The following is a 25212-nucleotide window of genomic DNA, read 5'->3' on the forward strand; positions in this document are numbered from 1 at the left end:
CTCTTTTGTGAATAGCCGTCCTTGATTGAACTTTGTACCCCAACCACCGGATTTTGAACTACGAATCATGCATCCTTAATAGAGAGGTATAATAAGCGAGCGCGATAGATTGGTAGTGTGTTTTTCAGCCAATCAGAGCAAGGTGATTAACGAGGTTCTTAGATCGTAAACGACACTACTATTATACCTCTAATAGACTTTGGACTTTCGGAACACGTGTTGAGGACTTCGTCATATAAACGTTTGAAACAGGCGTCGAATTTTGACATACTAATCAAAGCGTCTATTTCACGTTGAGTTGTTTTCAAAAGTGTTGCAATAACAACAATAACAACAGTCTTGCGGCCAGTTGTGCAATGTTTCCTCTATTTAAGGTAAATTTCTTGTGATATTGTGACTTATTTGAAGAGGTGGCCAGTCAGTGGAACTTTAGTCGTCACATTTTAGTTGTTAACAACAGTCGAACGGTACAACAACTGTATGTACGACATTATTTTGTCTGTCGGTTAAAATATAGTCTATATTGTAATTTGTACGTTACTACTTACTGTGTGTCATTATGGGATAGGACATCGATCTTATTAACAATTCTGTGAAATAAAACCAATTCGGGTCATACTTCAAGTTTTAATTCGAATTCATTTTTACTTAGACTATTGCCAAACTGGTAATATCGTTATGTAAACAGGAGCGTGTAGGGGAGGTAATTCAAACAGTAGATCTAGTAGTAGTTGAATGTTTGGTCTAGTTTGGCCCTGCTTTAGGTCATGTTAACACAATAAGTAATTTAACGACTGTAATTGTTTTAATATTTCCTGTTATTTCAGTAGTTATCAAAACACTAGCATTGAATTAAGAATCCTTACACTGAAGATTGACTCCATAATGGCATATAGCTTTCATTTTTTAGTAAATAATATATCTATATAACTGCGGTGATTTATATTGCAATTGCAGATAAATTAAACTGCATTGTAGCAGGGTTTTGATATTGGTAATAACTTTTTCGGAAAGAGGTCCTGAAAATATACAGGTGTAGCAAGTTTTTTTTTTTTATTTATTTATTTATTTATTTTTTTTTTTATAATTCTTTTATTTTTTGAAGATTTTCACATATTAAAACAATAGACATGGATGACAAAAATAAAAACCAGACAAAGAAAAAACATACATACACACACTCTTACACATACATGTTGCGATGATGATGATCATCATCATATCATTATCATCATCTTGCATCATCATCATGTATCATATAAGTAAACATGCATTTTCATCATATATTATCACCATCATGCATCATTATCATGCATCATTATCAGCATATATCATCATCGTCATCATCATGCATCATATACATCATCATCATCACGAATCATCACACATAATCACACATCATCGTATATCATCATCATCATCATCATCATCACGCATCATCACGCATCATCATATATATCATCATCATCATCATCACCATGCATCATATACATCATCATCATATATCATCATCATCATCACGCATCATCATATATCATCATCATCACGCCTCATCATTATCAGTATAGAGGTGTAGCAAGTTTTAATTGTTGTGATATGGTCTCCCTCTAGCTTCTCGCTAAGGGAATTTCCCTTTAGATCAGTTGGTAGAGAAGTGGACCAGTAAACCGAGGGTTGTGGGTTTGATCCCTGTGGAGGTGTACACTACTCGCTTTCCTGTTACATAGGAATTACGGATAGAAACAATGTTTGATCACAGGCTCGTGTATCTGGTATTTTACAAAACAGCCACAGTGACCTAATCCATGATGCATCATTATATAGATAGTGAATGGATATTTACTTGTTACTTGCTAGATACAAGTATTTGTGCTTTAGTAAAATGGGGCATTTTTAATATGGTTTTGAAAAGCCAATGAAATGGCTGTCATTTGAAAACATTAATGTAAAAATTGTGAAAAATATTAGTTTAAGTTCATTTTAAATCCGTCACAAAATCTTTTTTTATTCTCCTCCAAATTTGAAAAACCTTTAGTAAGACTGATATTTAGTCAGCAATATGTAGAATACATATAGATTTGCATATCCAAGCTATACTTAGCCGCATGTGCCATGGGATACATTTTGTGTAAAAGTATAGTTGAATATGTTACATAACCTTTTTGTCAACTCTTCTTTGAAATTTCAGATACTTGACCATGGAAGTGTTAATATCTGGAATCAACAATTAAAGAGACAATATGCAGTCTGAGCATTTCAACAAAGAATGCTACAGTCAGAAGATCTGAGGAAATTTCATACACCCCTACATATTATTTGTGAACATTGAAGTTTAAAATGTCTGTTTATGAGACCATTTTACATAAGATTGGCTCCTTTGGGCCATTCCAGAGACGTGTCTTCATCCTGGTGAGTATGTTTGAGACCCCTGCAGCCTGGGCCATGTTACTTCCAATTCTTCTACATGCCACACCGGATTGGGAATGTCCAGATTTTCAAGACAACAATACATCGTCAACAAACCTGTCTTATGCCACTAATACCAGTTCATTCGTTGGCAATAAGTGTCTCCCGGATGGAAGCCAGTGTCAAGGTCTACAGTTTACGGGGCCATTCACTTCCATTGTCAGTGAGGTAAAACTTCTATTGATAAAGTCCCTATAAGTTAATAAGTTCAACATTGAATAGAAATAGAACAGAAGTTAATATCATGTATATTCAGTTTTACGATGACCTTATTACCAGTAACCTTAGGGATATGTCATAAGTTTTTACTGCTGTTTTGGAAATAATGGCAATGAAAGCATTTTCTCTGTCTCAGAGTTTAATCAAATGTTCTTAAAAATTGGAACAGCTCTTGGTGATAGCTAGGATTATTCGAAAATATTTCAAATTTAGTGGGGATTTCAAATCATTCAACATTTACTGGTGAAACAAAGCAAAAAATTACAAGTTTGACATTGCTATAGTTTATTTCTTTAAATTTGAAGAGTTGTACATGTGAGTGTCTGAGTGATTGTTTTTAACGACTTTATTTGATGTTTTTCAGTGGCAGCTGGTCTGTGACAGGACCAACTTGACAAAAATCATCACTACAATACAAATGTGTGGTGTGTTGCTGGGAGCATTAATCACAGGACAGATGGCAGACATATTTGGACGTCGGAAGGTGTTATATGTAGCATACCTTATGATGCTGATTGTCTCGTTTGGCAGTGCGTTTTCTCCCTTCTGGCAGGTGTTTGCTGTCTTGAGATTTCTCACTTGTGGATTAGTAGGAGGTAACAGCTTTTTCTTATCACACACTCTTTCCCCGCTCAATTTAAGGAGTATTTAGGGCTTCCCTTTGTTTGAGTGTGTGTATGCATGCACCCATTGGTCTGTTTAGCCTTCCTCCCCTCCAGGTGACAATTACACTATCTCTTATTTAGTTATTGGGATTTTCATCTAGGGCCAAGGATGGTGCAAAGCATAGTGTTAAAGATACAAATTTAGTTCATTTTCATATATTCACATCATAACATTTCATCATCAATTGAACATACAGTAAGCTGATTTAATATATTACCAATAAACTAAATCAAGCAGATGGCCTTATTATAATTCATAATCTATTGTGGATTTGCATATCCCTTAAGCACTTCTATGCAGACCTCCTGCAGGGGTAAATCTAGAGCTACTTATTTCTGTATCAATTATAAGATATTCCCCATCAAGAAAATAATTCCAACACAGGAGAAATGATCCTCAAAGTATTGGAAACAAAATCTAATCATAAAACTTCTTATCAAATAATGCCAACATAGCACAAATAAAACTCACTCTTCTATTATTTCATATTTTCAGTATCATTGTGTATCAAAGTAAACAAATATGTTTACCAGACATGTCAGGTGGTCAGAAACAGCTTTATATTACAGGCCAACCAATAAACAAAACTTCCTGTTGCTTTGTAGGTGTGATGGTTGTAAACTTCGTGCTGCCCCTTGAGTTTGTGACCCCGAGCTGGCGGACATTTTGTGGCTGTGTTGGTTTCTGGGCAGTAGGACTGATGACCCTTGCCCTATGGGGGTTTTTTATACGCGACTGGAGAACACTTGTCATAGCAACATCAGTTACCGGGTTACCCATGCTGTTGTCATGGAGGTAGATAAGTTGTTATGATAATAATGATATTAATTAATGATGTCAAATTAATGACATCAGATATTACGTATACTATGATCAATCTTTTTTTTATAAATAACATTTTCTGTTGAATTGGATACTGTAAACAATTATGCATTCTTATTTTGGTGTAGATGTCTTTCAATATAATAAATTTATCACATTTCTACCATGAAATTCTGTCAATAAACCTATAGAATATATTTTGCATAAAAAGTACTAGCTGTGCTCCAGATAATTTTTTGATGGCCAGGTATTTTTACACACACTTGTGAAACATAAGGGGTGATATACTATTTCAGCTGACACCAGTTGGATAATGTTTTTATTTTTCAATCACGGTTAGGTCAACCGTACATGTACGCACTTAACTATGTGGTTGCATAATTCAAATATTGCAGGGGTAATTATTATGCTTTTACACAAATTTTTTAAGGGGTAATTGACAAATTTTAATGGGTATTTTATGCTTGAATGCTGCATAATTGGACTTTTAATGGGTTTTGCTGTCTCAATTATTTAAGGTAGATATGGGAGAACTATGAGGCATATAATTCTACAGAACTCTGTCTAATCATTAAATCATTACCATTAAAAGTTGTAACACAGTTACTTGAATGTGATACTTATCATTTGTTAAAATTATTTACATAAAACTTTCCAAATTTTTCCACTACATTTGATTCTTTGATAAACCAGGTTTGTACCAGAAAGTCCTCGCTGGCTGATCAGTAAAGGGAGACTTGAGGAGGCCAAAGTCTTACTCACAACAATGGCAGATTACAACAATGCCACTTTGTCAGATGAGGATTTTGAACAGCTTCACACCTATACAAAGGTATTATAAAGATGTATAATTTTGTATAAATAAACTGTACAGTTGTAAAAACAGATAATTACAGGTGTGGAACCTGCCAGTTATAAAACAATAACACTTCATCCATCACAACAACTTTTGCTCTTAGAACTATCTAAAAAATTAATAAATATTCATTATAACGAGAACTATCTAAAAATTAATAAATATTCATTATAACGAGAACCATCTAAAAAATTAATAAATATTCATTATAACATGAGGAAGAGAGACATGGAGAGAAACATCTTGTGACTGCAATGATCCTTTTTTGGTGATAATGAGAACATACTAAGTAAAATTATAGATTATCTCCCTTATCTGTCCTATGTTCATAACGTTTTTCTGTTTGTCCTCTTTATAGAAGGAGCAAGAGTCACTTGTTGAGAAGAAGAGATATAACTATGTGGACTTGTTCAAAACCAAGACAATGGTGAAAAACACACTGATAGTAATGTTTGGATGGTAAGTAACAATGGTTAAACAATTGTAGTCTTTTCTCTGTAAATATTGGTACTTTTGCACTTATAACTGATTTACTGTGAGGAGTTTGACTGAATATATCATGAATAAAGAAAGAATTTGTTAAGTTTTAAATATATCATGAATAAAGAATGAATTTGTTAAGTTTTAAATATATCATGAATAAAGAAAGAATTTGTTAAGTTTTAAATATATCATGAATAAAGAAAGAATTTGTTAAGTTTTAAATATATCATGAATAAAGAAAGAATTTGTTAAGTTTTAAATATATCATGAATAAAGAAAGAATTTGTTGAGTTTTAAATATATCATGAATAAAGAAAAATTTGTTGAGTTTTAAATATCTCATGAATAAAGAAAGAATTTGTTGAGTTTTAAATATATCATGAATAAAGAAAGAATTTGTTGAGTTTTAAAAAGACGAAAATCTGTTTCTTAGTGATGACCTGATATTCAGTTTCCAGCTCTTTTGTATTATATTGATCATCGACCTTTGACCTGGTTTTGAGGGTCTGTGTCCACGTCTGTATATTATAGTTGATCTTTGACATGATGGTACAGGTTTGTGCTCAGATCTGTGTATTGTACAGTCAAACCTGTCTATAAAAGACACGAAAGGGACATACCAAAAGTGTCCTTTATACAGAAGCTAACTATCTAGTAAATTGGTCTGGTAATGTGGGTCTGCTGAGTCTGTCCTATATAGACAAGTGTCCTTTATATAGAGGTGGCCTTAATAGTATAAACAGGTTCAACTGTAGTTTGACCTTTGACCTGGATTTACAGGTTATTGTCAAGCTCTATGTATTGTAGTTTGACCTTTGACCTAGATTTACATGTTATTGTCTAGCTCTATGTATTGTAGTTTGACCTTTGACCTGGATTTACAGGTTATTGTCTAGCTCTATGTATCGTAGTTTGACCTTTGACCTGGATTTACAGGTTATTGTCTAGCTCTATGTATCGTAGTTTGACATGTGACCTTGTTTTACAGGTTTGTGTCCAGTTCTGTGTATTATGGTTTGAACTTCAACACCAGTAACCTTGCTGGCAACCTTTACATCAACACATTCATAGCAGGTCTAGTGGAGATCCCAGCTCTCATTTACGTGATCCTTGTCAACAACCGACTGGGACGTCGCTGGACCATAGCATCTCTCATGATCCTGGCTGGTGTTGCTTGTTTCATTATCTTCATAATTGATCTCACAGGTAAGAAATAAAAAAAGAGAGAATGTTGACACAGACGGAAACCTTGTTGAATCTGTCACAAGTAGCCAAAGGCTCAGAAAAAATTCAAATGTCAAAAACCTGCATCATCAGTCATCAATGGAGGGAAGCTCCAAACAGATCCTCTATACATTTATATCTATATCATACATACAATCATGAAAATTGCAACTCAAATTATGAATGTATTTGCCTGGTATTTATTATGGCATAGTCTTAAATGACGGTGATTATAGAAGAATATAGTCCCCCTTGATACCTACTAAGTCATTTACTAGAAACATTTTAAAGCATAGGCTGAAGAAAAATTTAAGATTCTGGAATTTCTGTTGACTTATAATACAGATTATACTTTAAAACACCACTATGTTTATCTGTACATTGTGGTATTTTGTGTGATTGTTACAGGACATATGGAGTCCATGGAAATCCTAGTCATCGTGTTCGCTATGGTTGGCAAGTCGGGTATCGCGGGAGGATGGGCAGCCGTTCAAGTTTCATCTGCTGAGAATTTTCCAACAATTATAAGGTATGTACATTTCATACACCTGGCATAGGCGGGTTTTTTTTTGTTTTTTTTTTTAAGGCTATAAAAAAATTTTCCACATCCAAAAAAGTGGGGGTCCTGACTGACCCACCCGTGGATCTGTTAGTGCCTTATCCTGGTGACAACTCAAGCTCTGATTTTGATTAGGAGCTGATTGATGTTCCTGAACAATATTATGTACTCTCTACGAAGCCAGGACTTCTGGTTACTGCTGAAGTAGATTTGTACCACCTTTCCTAGTTAGTGTATTTTCAATGCTGTAGATAGGATACATTGATCATGTTTGTCCTTTGGAGATTTAGCTCACCCAAAGTCAAGGTAAAGCTTTTGAGATGGCAAAGTATCTATCATCAACCTTTTGTTTAAAAATTTTGACTGGGAAAAATTAGGTGGTCATGTGTATTTCCTGCTATCAAAATCAGTGCCACCTATTTCTAGGTTCTGTCTCACTGACAATAAATAGTATTCCGTGATTGTGTGGACTTGGTCAGTGGTCCACCATACTGTAGTTTGACCTTTGACCTGGATTTCAAAGATGAAAAGACGAGAATTAAGGTTTGTTAAATTTCGTCTTTTCGGGACGAAAAGATGAAAAGATTTTAAAAATTTTAAGAATAAGGAAAATGTGAAAATTTTATCTTAATCAGAATATTTTGTAAATGTTACTTAAATATCCAGGTGATCGATACGGGTAGTCTGGGTGTCTTGTCTGACATGTTTTGTCTTGTTTCTACAGAAACATAGGGATTGGAGCCTGTTCCATGGCAGCACGTGTTGGAGGTATTATAGCCCCACAGATCAATCAGTTGGTAAGTGTTCCTACAAACAATCATTTATCAGTACAGCGGCCGGGATAGCTCCGTTGGTTAGAGAGCCAGCACCATCAACTCTGGTGGAGATCTGAGGGGCATGGTTTGACGCTCCCTACCTGTAGCCATTTATGTTTGGTCTGTGCTGTCTAGGTGTAAATGTATTGCATATGGTTTGAAAACATTGAATATTAAACACAGTCTAGCAGCAGATTATGACTTTAGCAATGTGAGCATATACAATAGATATGGTCCGATTTTCCTCAATTCTGATTAAAACATGGTCATGTTGGAGTCAATTTTTTGAGATACTGACGTCAGGTTTCTATTAAAGAAACAGTCAATATTACGTTTATGACACCATGATCAGTGTGATGTCACAATGTCCCAATGTAAATCCTGCTATCAAGATAAATATAATGCAAATTCACCCGTTTACAAACACATTTCATATCTAATATAAAAATTTAGGACCTTAGTTTCAGTCACTATGGTGTTAATCAAGCTGGTAGATTCTAAAATATTTACCTTGAGTTTCACCCTCGATCAATATTTCATTTTACCAGGTTGGTATAGCACCAAACTGACCTCACCAAAGGTCCATAATGGATGAATATATTCACCATGCAACAAAAAACTTCTCTCAAAACTTTTATTTTTTAGTAAGACAAACATTGATTCAAAGATAGAAAATTCTTTTTCAGATAACTTGATTTGGAACTGGATTAGATTTAAAATTAAAATGTTACTTTCCTCAAATTATAAGATTTTATTACTGATAGAGGATATGACTTTGTATTACTGAGTACTAATGAATTTGGTTTATATTTCCTTGACAGAACTACTATTCTAAGGCGATGCCATTCACAGTGTTTGGAAGCCTGGCACTATTGTGTGGTATATTGGTCCTGTTTTTACCAGAGACAGCAGGCAAGCCCTTATCAGATAATCTCATTTCCAAACAGAATTCTCACAACACCAAGAATGCAGCCAGCTTAGAGAATGGCCACACTCCTGGAGAAGAGGAGGTTCCCCTCAATCAGATTTAATTGTTTGTATGTAAAAACCAGCAAAACAGTTACGTATTCTCAAATAATAACTAATGATGTGCAATGTGTGGGTATTTTTACCCGTTATACTTGCCTAATATCCTAGTGAAGAAATGCTGTTATTGATGAATCTCAGGATGGTGGAAGTTGTAGAAAAATGGTCCTACTTAATCTGCTAAGGAGGTGATGTCCCTCAATACATGACTTTCATTTATCATGAAAACATAACTCGCTACAGTACAATCATTATGTAGAATTTACCGAAACATGACTCATTACCATGTACAGTTTACCGAAACATGACTCACTACCATGTAGAGTTTACCAAAACATGACTCACTTCCATGTAGAGTTTACCAAGACATGACTCACTACCATGTAGAGTTTACCCAGACATGACTCACTACCATGTACAGTTTACCAAGACATGACTCACTACCATGTAGAATTTACCAAGACATGACTCACTACCATGTAGAGTTTACCAAAACATGACTCACTTCCATGTAGAGTTTACCAAGACATGACTCACTACCATGTACAGTTTACCAAAACATGACTCATTACCATGTAGTTTACCAAGACATGACTCACTACCATGTACAGTTTACCATGACTCACTACCATGTAGTGTTTACCGAAACATGACTCACTACCATGTAGAGTTTACCAAAACATGACTCACTACCATGTAGAGTTTACCCATACATGACTCACTACCATGTACAGTTTACCAAGACATGACTCACTACCATGTAGAATTTACCAAAACAAGACTACTACCATGTAGAGTTTACCCAGACATGACTCACTACCATGTAGTGTTTACCAAAACATGACTCACTACCATGTAGAGTTTACCCATACATGACTCACTACCATGTACAGTTTACCAAGACATGACTCACTACCATGTAGAATTTACCAAAACATGACTCACTACCATGTAGAGTTTACCAAAACAAGACTACTACCATGTAGAGTTTACCCAAACATGACTCACTACCATGTAGAGTTTACCAAAACATGACTCACTACCATGTATAGTTTACCCAGACATGACTCGCTACCATGTAGAGTTTACCAAGACATGACTCACTACCATGTAGAGTTTACCAAGACATGACTCACTACCATGTACAGTTTACCATGACTCACTACCATGTAGTGTTTACCGAAACATGACTCACTACCATGTAGAGTTTACCAAAACATGACTCACTACCATGTAGAGTTTACCCATACATGACTCACTACCATGTACAGTTTACCAAGACATGACTCACTACCATGTACAGTTTACCAAAACATGACTCACTACCATGTACAGTTTACCAAGACATGACTCACTACCATGTAGAGTTTACCATAACATGATTCACTACCATGTAGAGTTTACCAAAACATGACTCACTTCCATGTAGAGTTTACCAAGACATGACTCACTACCATGTAGAGTTTACCCAGACATGACTCACTACCATGTACAGTTTACCAAGACATGACTCATTACCATGTAGTTTACCAAGACATGACTCACTACCATGTACAGTTTACCAAGACATGACTCACTACCATGTACAGTTTACCAAGACATGACTCACTACCATGTAGCGTTTACTCAGACATGACTCACTACCATGTAGAGTTTACCAAAACATGACTCACTACCATGTGGAGTTTACCAAAACATGACTCACTACCATGTAGAGTTTACCAAAACATGACTCACTACCATGTACAGTTTACCAAGACATGACTCATTACCATGTAGAGTTTACCAAGACATGACTCACTACCATGTACAGTTTACCAAGACATGACTCACTACCATGTACAGTTTACCAAGACATGACTCACTATCATGTAGAGTATACCAAAACATGACTCACTACCATGTATAGTTTACCCAGACATGACTCACTACCATGTATAGTTTACCCAGACATGACTCATTACCATGTAGAGTTTACCAAAACATGACTCACTACCATGTATAGTTTACCCAGACATGACTCACTACCATGTATAGTTTACCCAGACATGACTCATTACCATGTAGAGTTTAACAAAACATGACTCACTACCATGTATAGTTTACCCAGACATGACTCACTACCATGTATAGTTTACCCAGACATGACTCATTACCATGTAGAGTTTACCAAAACATGACTCACTACCATGTATAGTTTACCCAGACATGACTCACTACCATGTAGAGTTTACCCAGACATGACTCATTACCATGTACAGTTTACCAAGACATGACTCACTACCATGTAGAGTTTACCAAGACATGACTCACTACCATGTACAGTTTACCAAGACATGTCTCATTACCATGTAGAGTTTACCAAGACATGACTCACAACCATGTACAGTTTACCAAAAATTGACTTGCTACCATGTAGAGTTTACCAAAAATTGACTCGCTACCATGTAGAGTTCACCAAAATATGACTCACTACCATGTATAGTTTACCAAAGATTGACTCGCTACCATGTAGAGTTTACCAAGACATGACTCACTACCATGTATAGTTTACCAAAAATTGACTCCCTACCATGTACAGTTTACCGAAACATGACTCCCTACCATGTACAGTTTACCAAAACATGACTCATTACCTGTAGTTTGTCATCAATAAAGCTTATTAGACACATCATTTCAACTTGCTATTGTATGCATGAGCAAGTAGAACCAAGATAAGCTCAGTAATGATTTACATAATACATTGTAGCACTTCTTTCTGTATTTATCTGGTGATTTTTGTGGTGTTTACGTAATAGCATAATATAATTTCCAATGTGTCAGATACTTATCACAGTAAATATGGTTACAGGGGGAAGTTGATGCTTGCCTTATATACAAACATTGCTAGTACATAGTTTGTACAAATATTACGTTTGTAAATTTTGCCCCAATGTTAATTTGATCTTGAATTTTAAAAATGACTTTTTCCTACGATGGCCGATATCAGCCGTCACGTTACTCGCATTTATGTGATGCGAGTAACCTGACATAGTAAAAATCACATGACGGGTTACTAGCATGTGATGCGAGTAACCTGACATAGTAAAAATCACATGACAGGTTACTAGCATGTGATGCGAGTAACCTGACATAGTAAAAATCACATGACAGGTGGCTTTGTACAGTATAGTACATATGGTTCCAATTGACTATTTTAGTCTATTTGTGTTGCATACAAAATCTCTCGTCCAATGTCACTCAAGAATATAATATTGGTCAATTTCTCTTATTTCCTCAATTCTATTTGGTGAATAAAACCATTTCCCCCAATTTAGATTTTAGGGCATTTTTTTCTATCACATAAATATACCAATCTACAGGAAAAATTAAAAAAATCTGTTGCAATAAGTCTGTGGTCAAATAATGAATTGACAAGACTACACGAGCTCCATTGTATATACAGACATGCCACACCTTGGCTTATAAAACCATTTTCTACCGTCGCCATGATAACCTCTTTTGAAAGGTCTAGTAAAACTATACTCTGGAATGTTAATGGGTTTTGTAAGTGTACAGTCATCTCATTCGCGACTGTGTACAGTTACTCGCATCACATGCTAGTAACCCGTCATGTGATTTTTACTATGTCAGGTTACTTGCATCACATGCTAGTAACCCTGTCATGTGATTTTTACTATGTCATGTTACTCGCATCACATGCTAGTAACCTGTCATGTTATTTTTACTATGTCATGTTACTCGCATCACATGCTAGTAACCTGTCATGTTATTTTTACTATGTCAGGTTACTCGCATCACATGCTAGTAACCTGTCATGTGATTTTTACTATGTCAGGTTACTCGCATCACATGCTAGTAACCTGTCATGTGGCTTTTACTGTCAGGTTACTCGCATCACATAAATGCGAGTAACGTGACGGCTGATATCGGCCATCGTATTTTCCACATACAAATTAATAAAACCGTCCTCTCAAGATGAACAGGTTTGACACAAATTTCTGCCTTTCAAGATCTTATAATGAATTTTGAATATAACAAACTGTTTCTTGTAACAAATTCCATGGTTGGCACACATGTCAACCTCTGAAACCTCCAATGAGGGAGATCTCCCTCATTCCACATCCAAAATGAGGAAGAAAGTGCGTGAAAAAAACTGTTGCAGAGGACATAATTTCCACTGCTCCTATGTTATTTTTTATAGGCAAATTTTACTGTATATAATATATTGTAATATAAAGTATCTTCATACCTTGGATAGAAATAAGGAAATGTTGGTTTAAATACGCCAACCAAATCACATGTATCGTGATGTCTTGCAGTGTGCTACATCAGATAATCATATATATACACATGTACTGTATATACATGTCAGAGAACACATTGATTGCAGACAGTATACAGAAATCTTTTGTTGTAAATAACTGCATTTTAAGGGGAACTACACTTAACTCTAAAAGTTTCAACTCTGAATCAGCGAGAGGCTTAAGTTATGTAATATTTCCATTTCTTGCTTGAGGTATAGTTTACACAACCCCTACAACAACAGAGAACAAAGTTCCTAACATGTGTGAAATACCAACCAGGTATCCCTTCAAGATCTGATCAAAGACATTTTAAAACATTTCTTTGTACATACTCTGTTGTTTGTTGAAATGTCATTTATTTATTTGATTTATCTAATGAAGAGTACCACAATTGTGTACTCAATTTTGAAGGGCATAATTTATAAAAACAATTAAAATACATCATTTTTAAGATCTGATCAGGGAATACTTTTAAATTAATTTTTTTGAGCTGTTTTTTGTTGAATTATAATTTTATATGAACATACACTTTTGTGTACACCGTAATTTTGAATGACATAGAAATAGTTAAAATCATATCATTGTATTAAGATCTGATCCGAGAATACCATTTAATTTGGAGATTTGTATAATTAGGAACTTACTCTATGATAATGTCTGTTTTAATGGTAATCAGTTGATTAGTTATCCACAGGCTGATCTCATGGTTTCTGTGATAAATGCCCAATGTTGACAGACATTTACTTATGTAACACAGGTTTTACTGAGATCAAACATGCCTGGTATTAATGAAGAAAATGTGTAAATGGTATTAATGTGAAAATTGTTTGGTCAGCTTCAGATCTCATTGGCAAATATTTGCCTTTTTGTGTGTGTGTGTGATCATAATGCATATTAATTTAGTGTTTATTGTTTCTTGTGGTTCTTTAGCCTGTTATGTGTACAGAGTAGGTGATTACCATGCTAGGTCAGGCTGATGAGTATTTCACTTTCACCTGGTAGGTTTTTTGCTGGAGAGGTTGTTAGTTCTAGTCCTAGCATGGACAGGATATTTATCATTACTCCTTCCTATCACAAACATACTTACTAGTCAAGATAACTTAAATTCTAATATTGAAATTAATATTGATAGGGAAACATTGCTTATGTGTTTCATCCTGCTTTTGATGCCCCTGCCATGAAATGGGAGGGCATATACTGTTACCCATGTCCGTCCTGTCCCGTCCCGATGCAATGTAACTAGCTAATCTCAGGAACTGCTGATGCGATCCGCACCAAACTGTGTTTGGGGTGTCAAGTGCAGCAGGGGCATTTATGTCCTACAGACATTTTCTAGTACCATGATCATTCAACCTACATTGCATCTTTATGAACAGGAAAAAATTGAAAATATGCAGTTTGTAATTATAAATCCTTCACAAAATTTAAATATTAAGTTATATTACTTCAAAAAATGATAATATATGTACAGTTTATTTCATTTTAAAATCTAGTTTGGGACTAAAACTAGGAACGTGAAAGGTATGATCATGCACACATTTTGGGGATAGTCATGTTCAGTCAAAGGTCAATGTTTCTAGACTACTGAAATAGATTTTCACTGTCACAGTATAATTATAATAATACTGTCACAGAGGGAGGAAGCCTCTGTAGTGAGCAAAGCACCATTTATTGTGGGAGATTTTTACAATTAAATCGACATGTGGATGCGAAACTCTGGGATTAAGGCAAAACAATTGGTCCATGGAATTAATCCGTCTCCTTCGAAGTCCCTCGACCTGTGTACACAATGCCTTCTAAGTAAAACATTTTTCACACCTGTCCAGTCTTAAGTCATCAGCGATTGTCGACAAATTACCTATAAGGTAAAAAGCGTAAAAGAAGAAAATATTGTAAATATCGCTGGCTGTTCATCCATCTTTTCATCATTCCGTCGATCCACATCTGCATTTCTGCACAATACAAGTTCAAGTGGAGCCATCCAAATTCACACTCGGCTTTCTTATGGGAAGTGCTTGCATGTAAATCCACCCCCCTCGGATCAAAATGTCAAAGGTCAGATGTCATTATCACCATTAATGATAATGAAAATGATAAAATAAAATAGTCTCAGGACAATGAACTGATCTCTGTGGATAAGTATCTTTCTGGGATACATGCTTTATTATTCACCGCTTTCATCCTCATTTCCCGACATGTGCACGTATAGGGCCAGGTGGGATTATAAGGTATAGTAAAAATATAATATTAACTCAACTTGAGGTTCTGGTGATTGTATGCGTGTGTTCATAAAAGAGTACAGTTCCTACGTACATGTAATGTAAATCAGGGATGTATACCTGTGTGAATGGAGACTGTCAGCAGAATTGTGTGTATATGACAATGCGTAAGTAAAACATTCCTGTGTGTTTGTAAATTCATGTGAATGGTGTATATTTCAAAATTCAATTTCTTCTCGTAGACTATTAATTAATAAGTTTTGAAACTTAAGAATCTCTTATAAAAATAAAATTGTTGCTATGAAAGTCATTTATAAGTAGTTTTTTTTTCTATTCCAACTAAACTAGAACAATAATACAACAAGAGGCCCATGGGGCCTGTATCGCTCACCTGGTTGGATTTGACCAAATGTCAAAATAATGTTCATGTTCAATTTGTTAATACATATACAAAAATGTACTCTCTGAAAGACCATATGGATTATTTTTACACCATAATGGTGTTTAAAGAAACTAAGTCCCTTAGGGTGGGGAAAACCCTTTGGCCTATTTTTACATAAGAATTGTGTTTATCCCTTAATGCCCAGCGATACTATACATAGTTATGGGATTGAGGGTCACAGTAACCATTTATGCAAAATCTGTTCCCCCATCACCACAGATGTTTCTGACCAAATTGGGTTCAAATCCATTTAAAACTCAAATCTCTATTTCCCCTATTTGGCCCCTCCCTTCAGGCCCCTTGGGGGTCAGAGTCAATATTTATATAAACTCTCTTTCCCCCTTCCCCTAAGGATATTCCAGACCAAATTTGGTTCAAATCCATTCATAACTTTATGAAAAATAGCGATTTAAAGGATAAACCCCTATTTCCCTATTTGGCCCCGCCCCTCAGGCCCCTGGGGGTTCAGAGTAAAAATTTATACAAACTCTGTTCACCTTCTGCCAAGGATGTTCCTGACCAAATTTGGTTCAAATTCATTCATAACTTTATGACTAGTAGCGATTTAAAGGAGTAACCCTATTTCCCCTATTTGGTCCCACCCCTCAGGTCCCTGGGGGTTCAGAGTAAAAATTTATACAAACTCTGTTCCCCTTCTGCCAAGGATGTTCCTGACCAAATTTGGTTCAAATTCATTCATAACTTTATGACAAGTAGCGATTTAAAGGAGTAACCCTATTTCCCCTATTTGGCCCCGCCCCTCAGGCCCCTGGGGGTTCAGAGTAAAAATTTATACAAAGTCTGTTCCCCTTCTGCCAAGGATGTTCCTGACCAAATTTGGTTCAAATTCATTCATAACTTTATGACTAGTAGCGATTTAAAGGAGTAACCCTATTTCCCCTATTTGGCCCCGCCCCTCAGGCCCCTGGGGGTTCAGAGTAAAAATTTATATAAACTCTCTTTCCCCCTTCCCCTAAGGATATTCCAGACCAAATTTGGTTCAAATCCATTCATAACTTTATGAAAAATAGCGATTTAAAGGATAAACCCCTATTTCCCTATTTGGCCCCGCCCCTCAGGCCCCTGGGGGTTCAGAGTAAAAATTTATACAAACTCTGTTCACCTTCTGCCAAGGATGTTCCTGACCAAATTTGGTTCAAATTCATTCATAACTTTATGACTAGTAGCCATTTAAAGGAGTAACCCTATTTCCCCTATTTGGTCCCACTCCTCAGGTCCCTGGGGGTTCAGAGTAAAAATTTATACAAACTCTGTTCCCCTTCTGCCAAGGATGTTACTGACCAAATTTGGTTCAAATTCATTCATAACTTTATGACTAGTAACGATTTAAAGGAGTAACCCTATTTCCCCTATTTGGCCCCGCCACTCAGGCCCCTGGGGGTTCAGAGTAAAAATTTATACAAACTCTGTTCACCTTCTGCCAAGGATGTTCCTGACCAAATTTGGTTCAAATTCATTCATAACTTAATGACTAGTAGCGATTTAAAGGAGTAACCCTATTTCCCCTATTTGGCCCTGCCCCTCAGGCCCCTGGGGGTTCAGAGTAAAAATTTATACAAACTCTGTTCCCCTTCTGCCAAGGATGTTCCTGACCAAATTTGGTTCAAATTCATTCATAACTTTATGACAAGTAGCGATTTAAAGGAGTAACCCTATTTCCCCTATTTGGCCCCGCCCCTCAGGCCCCTGGGGGTTCAGAGTAAAAATTTATATAAAGTCTGTTCCCCTTCTGCCAAGGATGTTCCTGACCAAATTTGGTTCAAATTCTTTCATAACTTTATGACTAGTAGCGATTTAAAGGAGTAACCCTATTTCCCCTATTTGGCCCCGCCCCTCAGGCCCCTGGGGGTTCAGAGTAAAAATTTATACAAACTCTGTTCACCTTCTGCCAAGAATGTTCCTGACCAAATTTGGTTCAAATTCATTCATAACTTTATGACAAGTAGCGATTTAAAGGAGTAACTCTATTTCCCCTATTTGGCCCCGCCCCTCAGGCCCCTGGGGGTTCAGAGTAAAAATGTATACAAACTCTGTTCCACTTCCCCCAAGGATGTTCCTGAGCAAATTTTGTGAAAATCCATTCAATACTTTAGGACTAGTAGCAATTTAAAGAAAAAGTTGACGGACGACGGACGCTGCACCATGGCATAAGTGCTGACCATAAACCTTTTCAGCTAATCAGGGCACTTACATTTGTAATTTCATCAGTTGAGGTATTGTAGCACGTACTTACAAATTTTAAGATTGGCAAAGGTTACTCATGACAGCTCTTTATCTCAGCATGATATTGGTCAATATCATAATCAAAGGCCGCTTGTGGTGATGGTTATACAATAACATTAATGTTTAAATTTGTTTGAAAACTGAAGGTCATTCCTGTATCATGAATTTGTATACTTGCACCAAAGGATGAGGATACCAAGATGAGCTCCATTTTCATATCAGAATATTTAGGAAAAGAAAATGAAAAGAAATTGGTAGTTTTTAAACTGTTTTATTACTTTTTTTAAAGGTTTTTTGAATTATTTATTCAGTGAAAGTACAACAAGTAAACAGTCAGGGACACTTCTACCTTTAAAGCAGCAGCAATATGTATCGTCATGATTATTAACAAAACACTTAGTTAAAACTGAAACATTTCTTCACAATTAAAAAATATTTCTTGACAACCTTGTACATTTAATCTCATTTATCAATTATACTGAAGACATGGCAGCAAACCTTACTTGCATAAAATCAACAACGAATTTGCTGAAAAGATATAACTAATACTGCAAAAATAAATAAAAACAACAATTTCTGGATTTCTGAGTCCTGGGTATTTTACTGTCTAGCTACTGCATCTTGCATAACTGACTAGAATAATTCTGTTAATCATGACTGTGGAATCTACGTTCCTAGTGGAATGCTGGGTTTTGAGGACCGACTTGCCTTGTCCTGGCAGACTATACTGAGGACAACAAGTCTTGTCCTAAGATACTACTTGCATTCTGAGGGTCGACAAGTCTTGTCTTAGCAGACTACTGGAGTTCTGAGGTCGACAAGTCTTGTCCTAGCAGACAACTGGAGTTCAGAGGACCAACAAGTATTGTCCTAGCAGACTACTGGAGTTCAGAGGACCAACAAGTATTGTCCTAACACTAACTACTGGAGTTCTGAGGGTCGACAACTCTTGTCCTAGCAGACTACTGGAGTTCTGAGGGTTGACTAGTCTTGTCCTAACAGACTACTGGAGTTCTGAGGGTGGACAAGTCTTGTCCTAGCAGACAACTGGAGTTCAGAGGACCAACAAGTATTGTCCTAGCAGACTACTGGAGTTCTGAGGGTCGACAACTCTTGTCCTAGCAGACTACTGGTGTTCTGAGGGTTGACAAGTCTTGTCCTAACAGACTACTGGAGTTCTGAGGGTCGACAAGTCTTGTCCTAGCAGACAACTGGAGTTCAGAGGACCAACAAGTCTTGTCCTAGCAGACTACTGGAGTTCTGAGGGTCGACAACTCTTGTCCTAGCAGACTACTGGAGTTCTGAGGGTTGACAAGTCTTGTCCTAACAGACTACTGGAGTTCTGAGGGTCGACAACTCTTGTCCTAGCAGACTACTGGAGTTCTGAGGGTCGACAACTCTTGTCCTAACAGACTACTGGAGTTCTGAGGGTCGACAACTCTTGTCCTAGCAGACTACTGGAGTTCTGAGGGTCGACAACTCTTGTCCTAACAGACGACTGAGTTCTGAGGACTAATAAGTCTTGTCCTAGCAGACAACTGGAGTTCAGAGGACCAACAAGTATTGTCCTAGCAGACTACTGGAGTTCTGAGGGTTGACAAGTCTTGTCCTAACAGACTACTGGAGTTCTGAGGGTCAACAAGTCTTGTCCTAACAGATGACTGAGTTCTGAGAGTCGACAACTCTTGTCCTAGCAGACTACTGGAGTTCTGAGGGTTGACAAGTCTTGTCCTAACAGACTACTGGTGTTCTGAGGGTTGACAAGTCTTGTCCTAACAGACTACTGGAGTTCTGAGGACCGACAAGTCTTGTCCTAGCAGACTACTGGAGCTTTGAGGACCAACAAGTGTTGTCCTAGCAGACTACTTGCATTCTGAGGACCAACAAGTCTTATCCTAGAAGACAACTGAGTTTTGAAGGTTGACAAGTCTTGTCCTAACAGACTACTGGTGTTCTGAGGACCGACAAGTCTTGTCCTAGCAGACTACTGGAGCTTTGAGGACCAACAAGTGTTGTCCTAGCAGACTACTTGCATTCTGAGGACCAACAAGTCTTATCCTAGAAGACAACTGAGTTCTGAGGGTCGACAAGTCTTGTCCTAGCAGATTACTTGCATTCTGAGGACCGACAAGTCTTGTCCTAGCAGACAACTGAGTTCTGAGGGTCAACAAGTCTTGTCCTAGCAGATTACTTGCATTCTGAGGGTCAACAACTCTTGTCCTAGCAGACAACTGAGTTTTGAAGGTTGACAAGTCTTGTCCTAGCAGACTACTGGAGTTCTGAGGAAAATTAGGTCTTGTCCTTGGCAGATGACTGAAGTACTGGAGTTCTGAGGAACACGTCGAATCTGTTGTCTACATCAAATTACTGGATTTCTGAAGATCGACTAGAGGAGCTTGTGTCATGGTCAGTTTCTTCATCAGCCAGTAACTCCAGCATGTGTTGAAACCTCATGAGAACCTGAAATATCCATCATCAATTTCATAAATTTAATGAAGTGATTTCAATAATGTTAACATACCCCAACTCATCAATTCATTTGGTGTTGATGCTGAATGAAAATGAAATCGCTCAACAAGGGAGATAATCTGATCATATTTGACTCTTACCTGTTTGCCTGTCTTGTTACCCAACTGTTTAGCTAACTCCTCAAATGTTTGGGTGGATGTACCTCTTTCCTTCACATACTCTAAGATTTGTCTGTCTATTTCTCTGCAATTAAGAAAGAAATGCATCTAACTTGTGTAGACAAATTAAGGTGCCATAGTACGATACATACAATGACAAGAGGTCAAATGGGCCTGTTCTACATCTTATGAAGAAAAGACTGAACTCATGTGATCTTCAAAGTAGACTGAGGTAACTGATCAAGATGAAACTAATAATCTTTCTTTTAAGTATATAAAATATCTAATACTGTATTCAGCCTACAGGTAAGAAGCAGATTCCCCTGTAAGCGAACCCTTCACCATTTTTCTTAGGAAAAGATAATGGGTGCTCTAATTGAAACTGATCTACCGACATAATCTCCAGTCTTTTTAACGCTGGATTAGTTTCACTACATAATGGTATACGTATACATGTACATATCTAAAAGAAGTTATTTTTCCACCCAAATTTCACATGGAAACCTTTCCCTGAACATGGTTTTATTAAGTGCACCCCTTTGATTTTGTAAGTCCACAGTGTAGTATCATAACACCAAGCTTGCTGATTATTAAGATGATTTTAGCACATTTGGCCCATGCAAACCTTAAACATAGGTTAAGAACAAACTTGGTAGCCATTCAGTTCATTGTGCTACTGGCCAAATATCAAGACACTGGGCAAGAGTCACTTTTGAGAATTCACCCTTTTGACCCATCACCTTCAAAGGTCAAGGTCATTAATTTGAGATTGAATGACAACAAATGATTAAGAGGAGTCTTACACAGGATAGACAACACCATACCATAAAACATTCCTTCAAATTTTGATGGTGTAAAAATTCAGAGATCCAAAATTATCCCGATACCCAACACTCATTAACCTGTGACTTTATTGTGTAAGTTTGATCTTTTCTTTTAAGTCCTCTTAATATATACGATGTAAATGAAGTGAATGAATCAACGGGTAACATACTGAAAACTTCATTATGCTGTTTGAAATCCTTTCAAATTGAGAATATCATACGGATTTACCATCATACAGTACATACTTACTTTGACCAGTCCTGACTCCTTGACCCTTCATCAGAGCTGGACATAGATATCTCCATAGTGGAGGGTGATGATGATGACTGGCCAGCCCTGGACAGTGGTGTTGATACATTTAACATGTCATCAGCGGATTGTGAAATGACATCACTGTTGACGGATGTCTCCACACAATGACTCGTTATTGAATGTTCAGTACTGCCCACACTGCGAGACTGATCAGCCTTCTCTGAGGACATGCTTTCCTTTGCAACATCAACTTCACTTCCACATTCCCTAAAACTCTCCTGTTGCCTAATATCTGTATGGACAACAGGCCTGTCTGATCCTGTAACACTTGTTTGTGTCAAAGGAACAGTAATCTGGTTGTCATCCAATCTAGGACAACTGACCATGGAGAAAGCACTACTAGAGGATAGTTCTAACATTAAGTTTGGTTGTGAAGCACTTGTACTGCTGGACAGGAATGAGCAGTCCATGGAACCATCACCTTGCCCCATCATGGCCTCGTTGAAAGCTTTAGCCAGTATACCAGAGCTCCCTCTGGTGTTACTGCTACCCTCCATTAGTGTTGTATCCATGGTGATATCTCCCTGTCCTATCATGGCCACCTTCACAGCCTTGGCCAAGATGTCAGAACAGGTGCTGTCCTTAGATGGAGAGCCAAATTCACCTGCATGTCGTAACAGGTTCACTGCTGGGATCAGACGCTTCTGAGGGGACAAGCTAGCATCCTCCATCATCAAATCCAGGTTGATGGGAAGTGATGAGCTGGATGAAGATGATTTCTGGCTGATATCCTCCCGAACGGAGTTGGTATTCACGCTTGAACTACAGACAGCACTTACAGTAGTCACTATAGGTAAATGTCTGGTACTTGTCTCTGTATTTTTAGCTTGAAAGGTCTGAGTAGATGAGCTTTTATCATATGTCTTCATGGGTAACTTGCCACCAACAGACTCAGGTGTCTGGCCTTTCTGAACAGGTAGCCCCACATCACCAGAACCAGAAATCTGTACTGTCTCAACAGGTAAATGCACACTAACAGATTCTGAGACTTGTGCTGTTTGAACAGGTACATCACCCTGTGCAATGGAAGGGTCTTTATCATTTCCTTGTCCATCACATAGATTTCTAGACTCAACTGAATTTTTATCTAAAATAACACCAGTTTCATTCGCAGCTGTGTCTTTTGAAGAAAGATCTTTACTTTGTACATGTGTTGAAAAAGATGCATCTTCTGTTACACCAAATAGAGAAGTGGCCACATTCCTTCTTTGTCCGTCCCCTTTATTGGCTGATGTGATTTGACCAATCGTTTCACTAGTAGGAGTTCTTGACCTCTGAGCCTCTGACCTTGGTGAACCCGGCACAAATCCTTTCTGAGGAGATTCAGCCATTTCATTCAAAGTCATGAACCGTCCTTTTGCTTTTTTCTTCAAAGATATTTTCATCTAAAGCAGAAAGTAAAATTCCAAATTTGAGATGAGGTAAAATATATTTAGAATAGCTCTCAAAGCCCCAAGTACCAATTCTAAGTAAAATTAATCAAATAGAACAGGTGAATTTATTTTAAGCAGTCAAATGAGAGATGTCCAATACATACAAAATATTACTCTATATTTGTGCTTTATTCAATTCACAAAATCACTCAATTTCAAATAACAAAATATGACATGTTTACCCAAAAATTTACTCTTTCTGAAAAGTCAGAAGAAAATACATTTGATATATAAGGATTTATTACAATTTGACTATTATTTGAATTTAATGGGAAATATTGAAGGTCGATTGGATGACAACCAGAAAAGCAATACCAAGTATTGTCTCAAAGAATTAGACAAAAATAGAAAGGCCAGCCCCAATGTTTTATTCAGAGCTTTTCCTGTGTATAGAAAGCATTCTGCAGTGCTTACTTTATTCATGGGCTTTGTACGTGACTGTTCTTCTAGGAGAGAAATATCCATGTTTTCTTTTTCTGCTGCGGCTGTATCATCCTCGTACCATTCTCCGTTGCCATGGCTTCCGGCGTCATCTTTCGCTTCTTCCTTCTGAACAGATCTTGCCTTGATTGGCTTGTGGAATATGACCTTGACTTTTTTCAGCACCTTGGTATTCACACGGTAAAACAGTTCCCCGTCAATCACCTGAAAAAAAGCAAATAGCATTGTAATCGTAATATATCTTTTTTTAATTGATTAAATATGCAATCAAACACAGTTCAGCATCTAAATGAATCATAAAACATGTGAAAGAAAACAGCACTACCCAGAGAAACCAAAGTCATAGGAGTCTACCATATACAGTATCTATTCACATCATGATTTATAACCAAAGAACATGGCAATCCAACTTTGTCCAGTAGCATTGAAACCTGTTGTAGAAATATGTCAAGAAAATGAAGCAGCTGAAATATCTCTGTAAAATTCTGAAAAGGATGATAATTTCATTTTGAAAGGTATTTTCAAGTCCTCCACACATCACCTAAATACAGACATACCCTAACCTCCACACAACACCTAAATACAGACACACCCTTACCTCCACACAACACCTAAATACAGACATACCCTTACCTCCACACAACACCTAAATACAGACATACCCTTACCTCCACACAACACCTAAATACAGATATACCCTTACCTCCACACAACACCTAAATACAGGTATACCCTTACCTCCACACAACACCTAAATACAGGTATACCCTTACCTCCACACAACACCTAAATACAGACATACCCTTACCTCCACACAACACCTAAATACAGACATACCCTTACCTCCACACAACACCTAAATACAGACATACCCTTACCTCCACACAACACCTAAATACAGGTATACCCTTACCTCCACACAACACCTAAATACAGACATACCCTTACCTCCACACAACACCTAAATACAGACATACCCTTACCTCCACACAACACCTAAATACAGGTATACCCTTACCTCCACACAACACCTAAATACAGGTATACCCTTACCTCCACACAACACCTAAATACAGGTATACCCTTACCTCCACACAACACCTAAATACAGGTATACCCTTACCTCCACACAACACCTAAATACAGGTATACCCTTACCTCCACACAACACCTAAATACAGACATACCCTTACCTCCACACAACACCTAAATACAGACACACCCTT

The 25212-nt window shown here is 37.1% G+C and overlaps 2 protein-coding genes across 3 annotated transcripts; one reads left to right on the plus strand and one right to left on the minus strand.

Annotated features, from left to right (window-relative positions):
• The first annotated feature begins 291 nt into the window (after positions 1 to 291).
• LOC117334557 (organic cation transporter protein-like) lies at positions 292 to 11179 on the plus strand. 2 transcript variants are annotated; one of them, XM_033894240.1, is made up of 10 exons: positions 292 to 374; positions 2189 to 2634; positions 3050 to 3281; positions 3957 to 4146; positions 4867 to 5005; positions 5388 to 5488; positions 6501 to 6718; positions 7145 to 7265; positions 8020 to 8092; positions 8932 to 11179. In XM_033894240.1, the coding sequence occupies exons 2-10, from the start codon at positions 2338 to 2340 to the stop codon at positions 9139 to 9141; spliced, it is 1581 nt and encodes a 526-aa protein (XP_033750131.1). In that variant the 5' UTR covers positions 292 to 374; positions 2189 to 2337; the 3' UTR covers positions 9142 to 11179. The 2 variants fall into 2 exon arrangements, with proteins under 2 accessions (XP_033750131.1, XP_033750132.1); XM_033894241.1 differs by lacking the exon at positions 292 to 374 and adding an exon at positions 408 to 478.
• Positions 11180 to 18602: 7423 nt separating this feature from the next.
• On the minus strand, positions 18603 to 24190 carry LOC117334553 (the record flags this gene model as incomplete). Its single annotated transcript, XM_033894236.1, is given in 4 exon segments — positions 18603 to 20808; positions 20958 to 21060; positions 22050 to 23497; positions 23960 to 24190. Coding segments are annotated over 4 exon segments (1878 nt in total), but the record flags the coding sequence as incomplete, so codon positions are not given.
• Between the last annotated feature and the right edge of the window lie 1022 nt (positions 24191 to 25212).

This window comes from Pecten maximus, chromosome 9 (genome assembly GCF_902652985.1).
Source record: "Pecten maximus chromosome 9, xPecMax1.1, whole genome shotgun sequence".
In the NCBI taxonomy this organism is placed as follows: domain Eukaryota; kingdom Metazoa; phylum Mollusca; class Bivalvia; order Pectinida; family Pectinidae; genus Pecten; species Pecten maximus.

Excerpts from the sequence above, each read along its gene's own strand:
- LOC117334557 (XM_033894240.1), top strand. The coding sequence starts at position 2,338 with ATGTCTGTTTATGAGACCATTTTACATAAGATTGGCTCCTTTGGGCCA. Across the intron at positions 5,489-6,500 it reads CTGATAGTAATGTTTGGATG|GTTTGTGTCCAGTTCTGTGT; the intron begins GTAAGTAACAAT and ends CTTGTTTTACAG. Across the intron at positions 7,266-8,019 it reads AATTTTCCAACAATTATAAG|AAACATAGGGATTGGAGCCT; the intron begins GTATGTACATTT and ends TTGTTTCTACAG.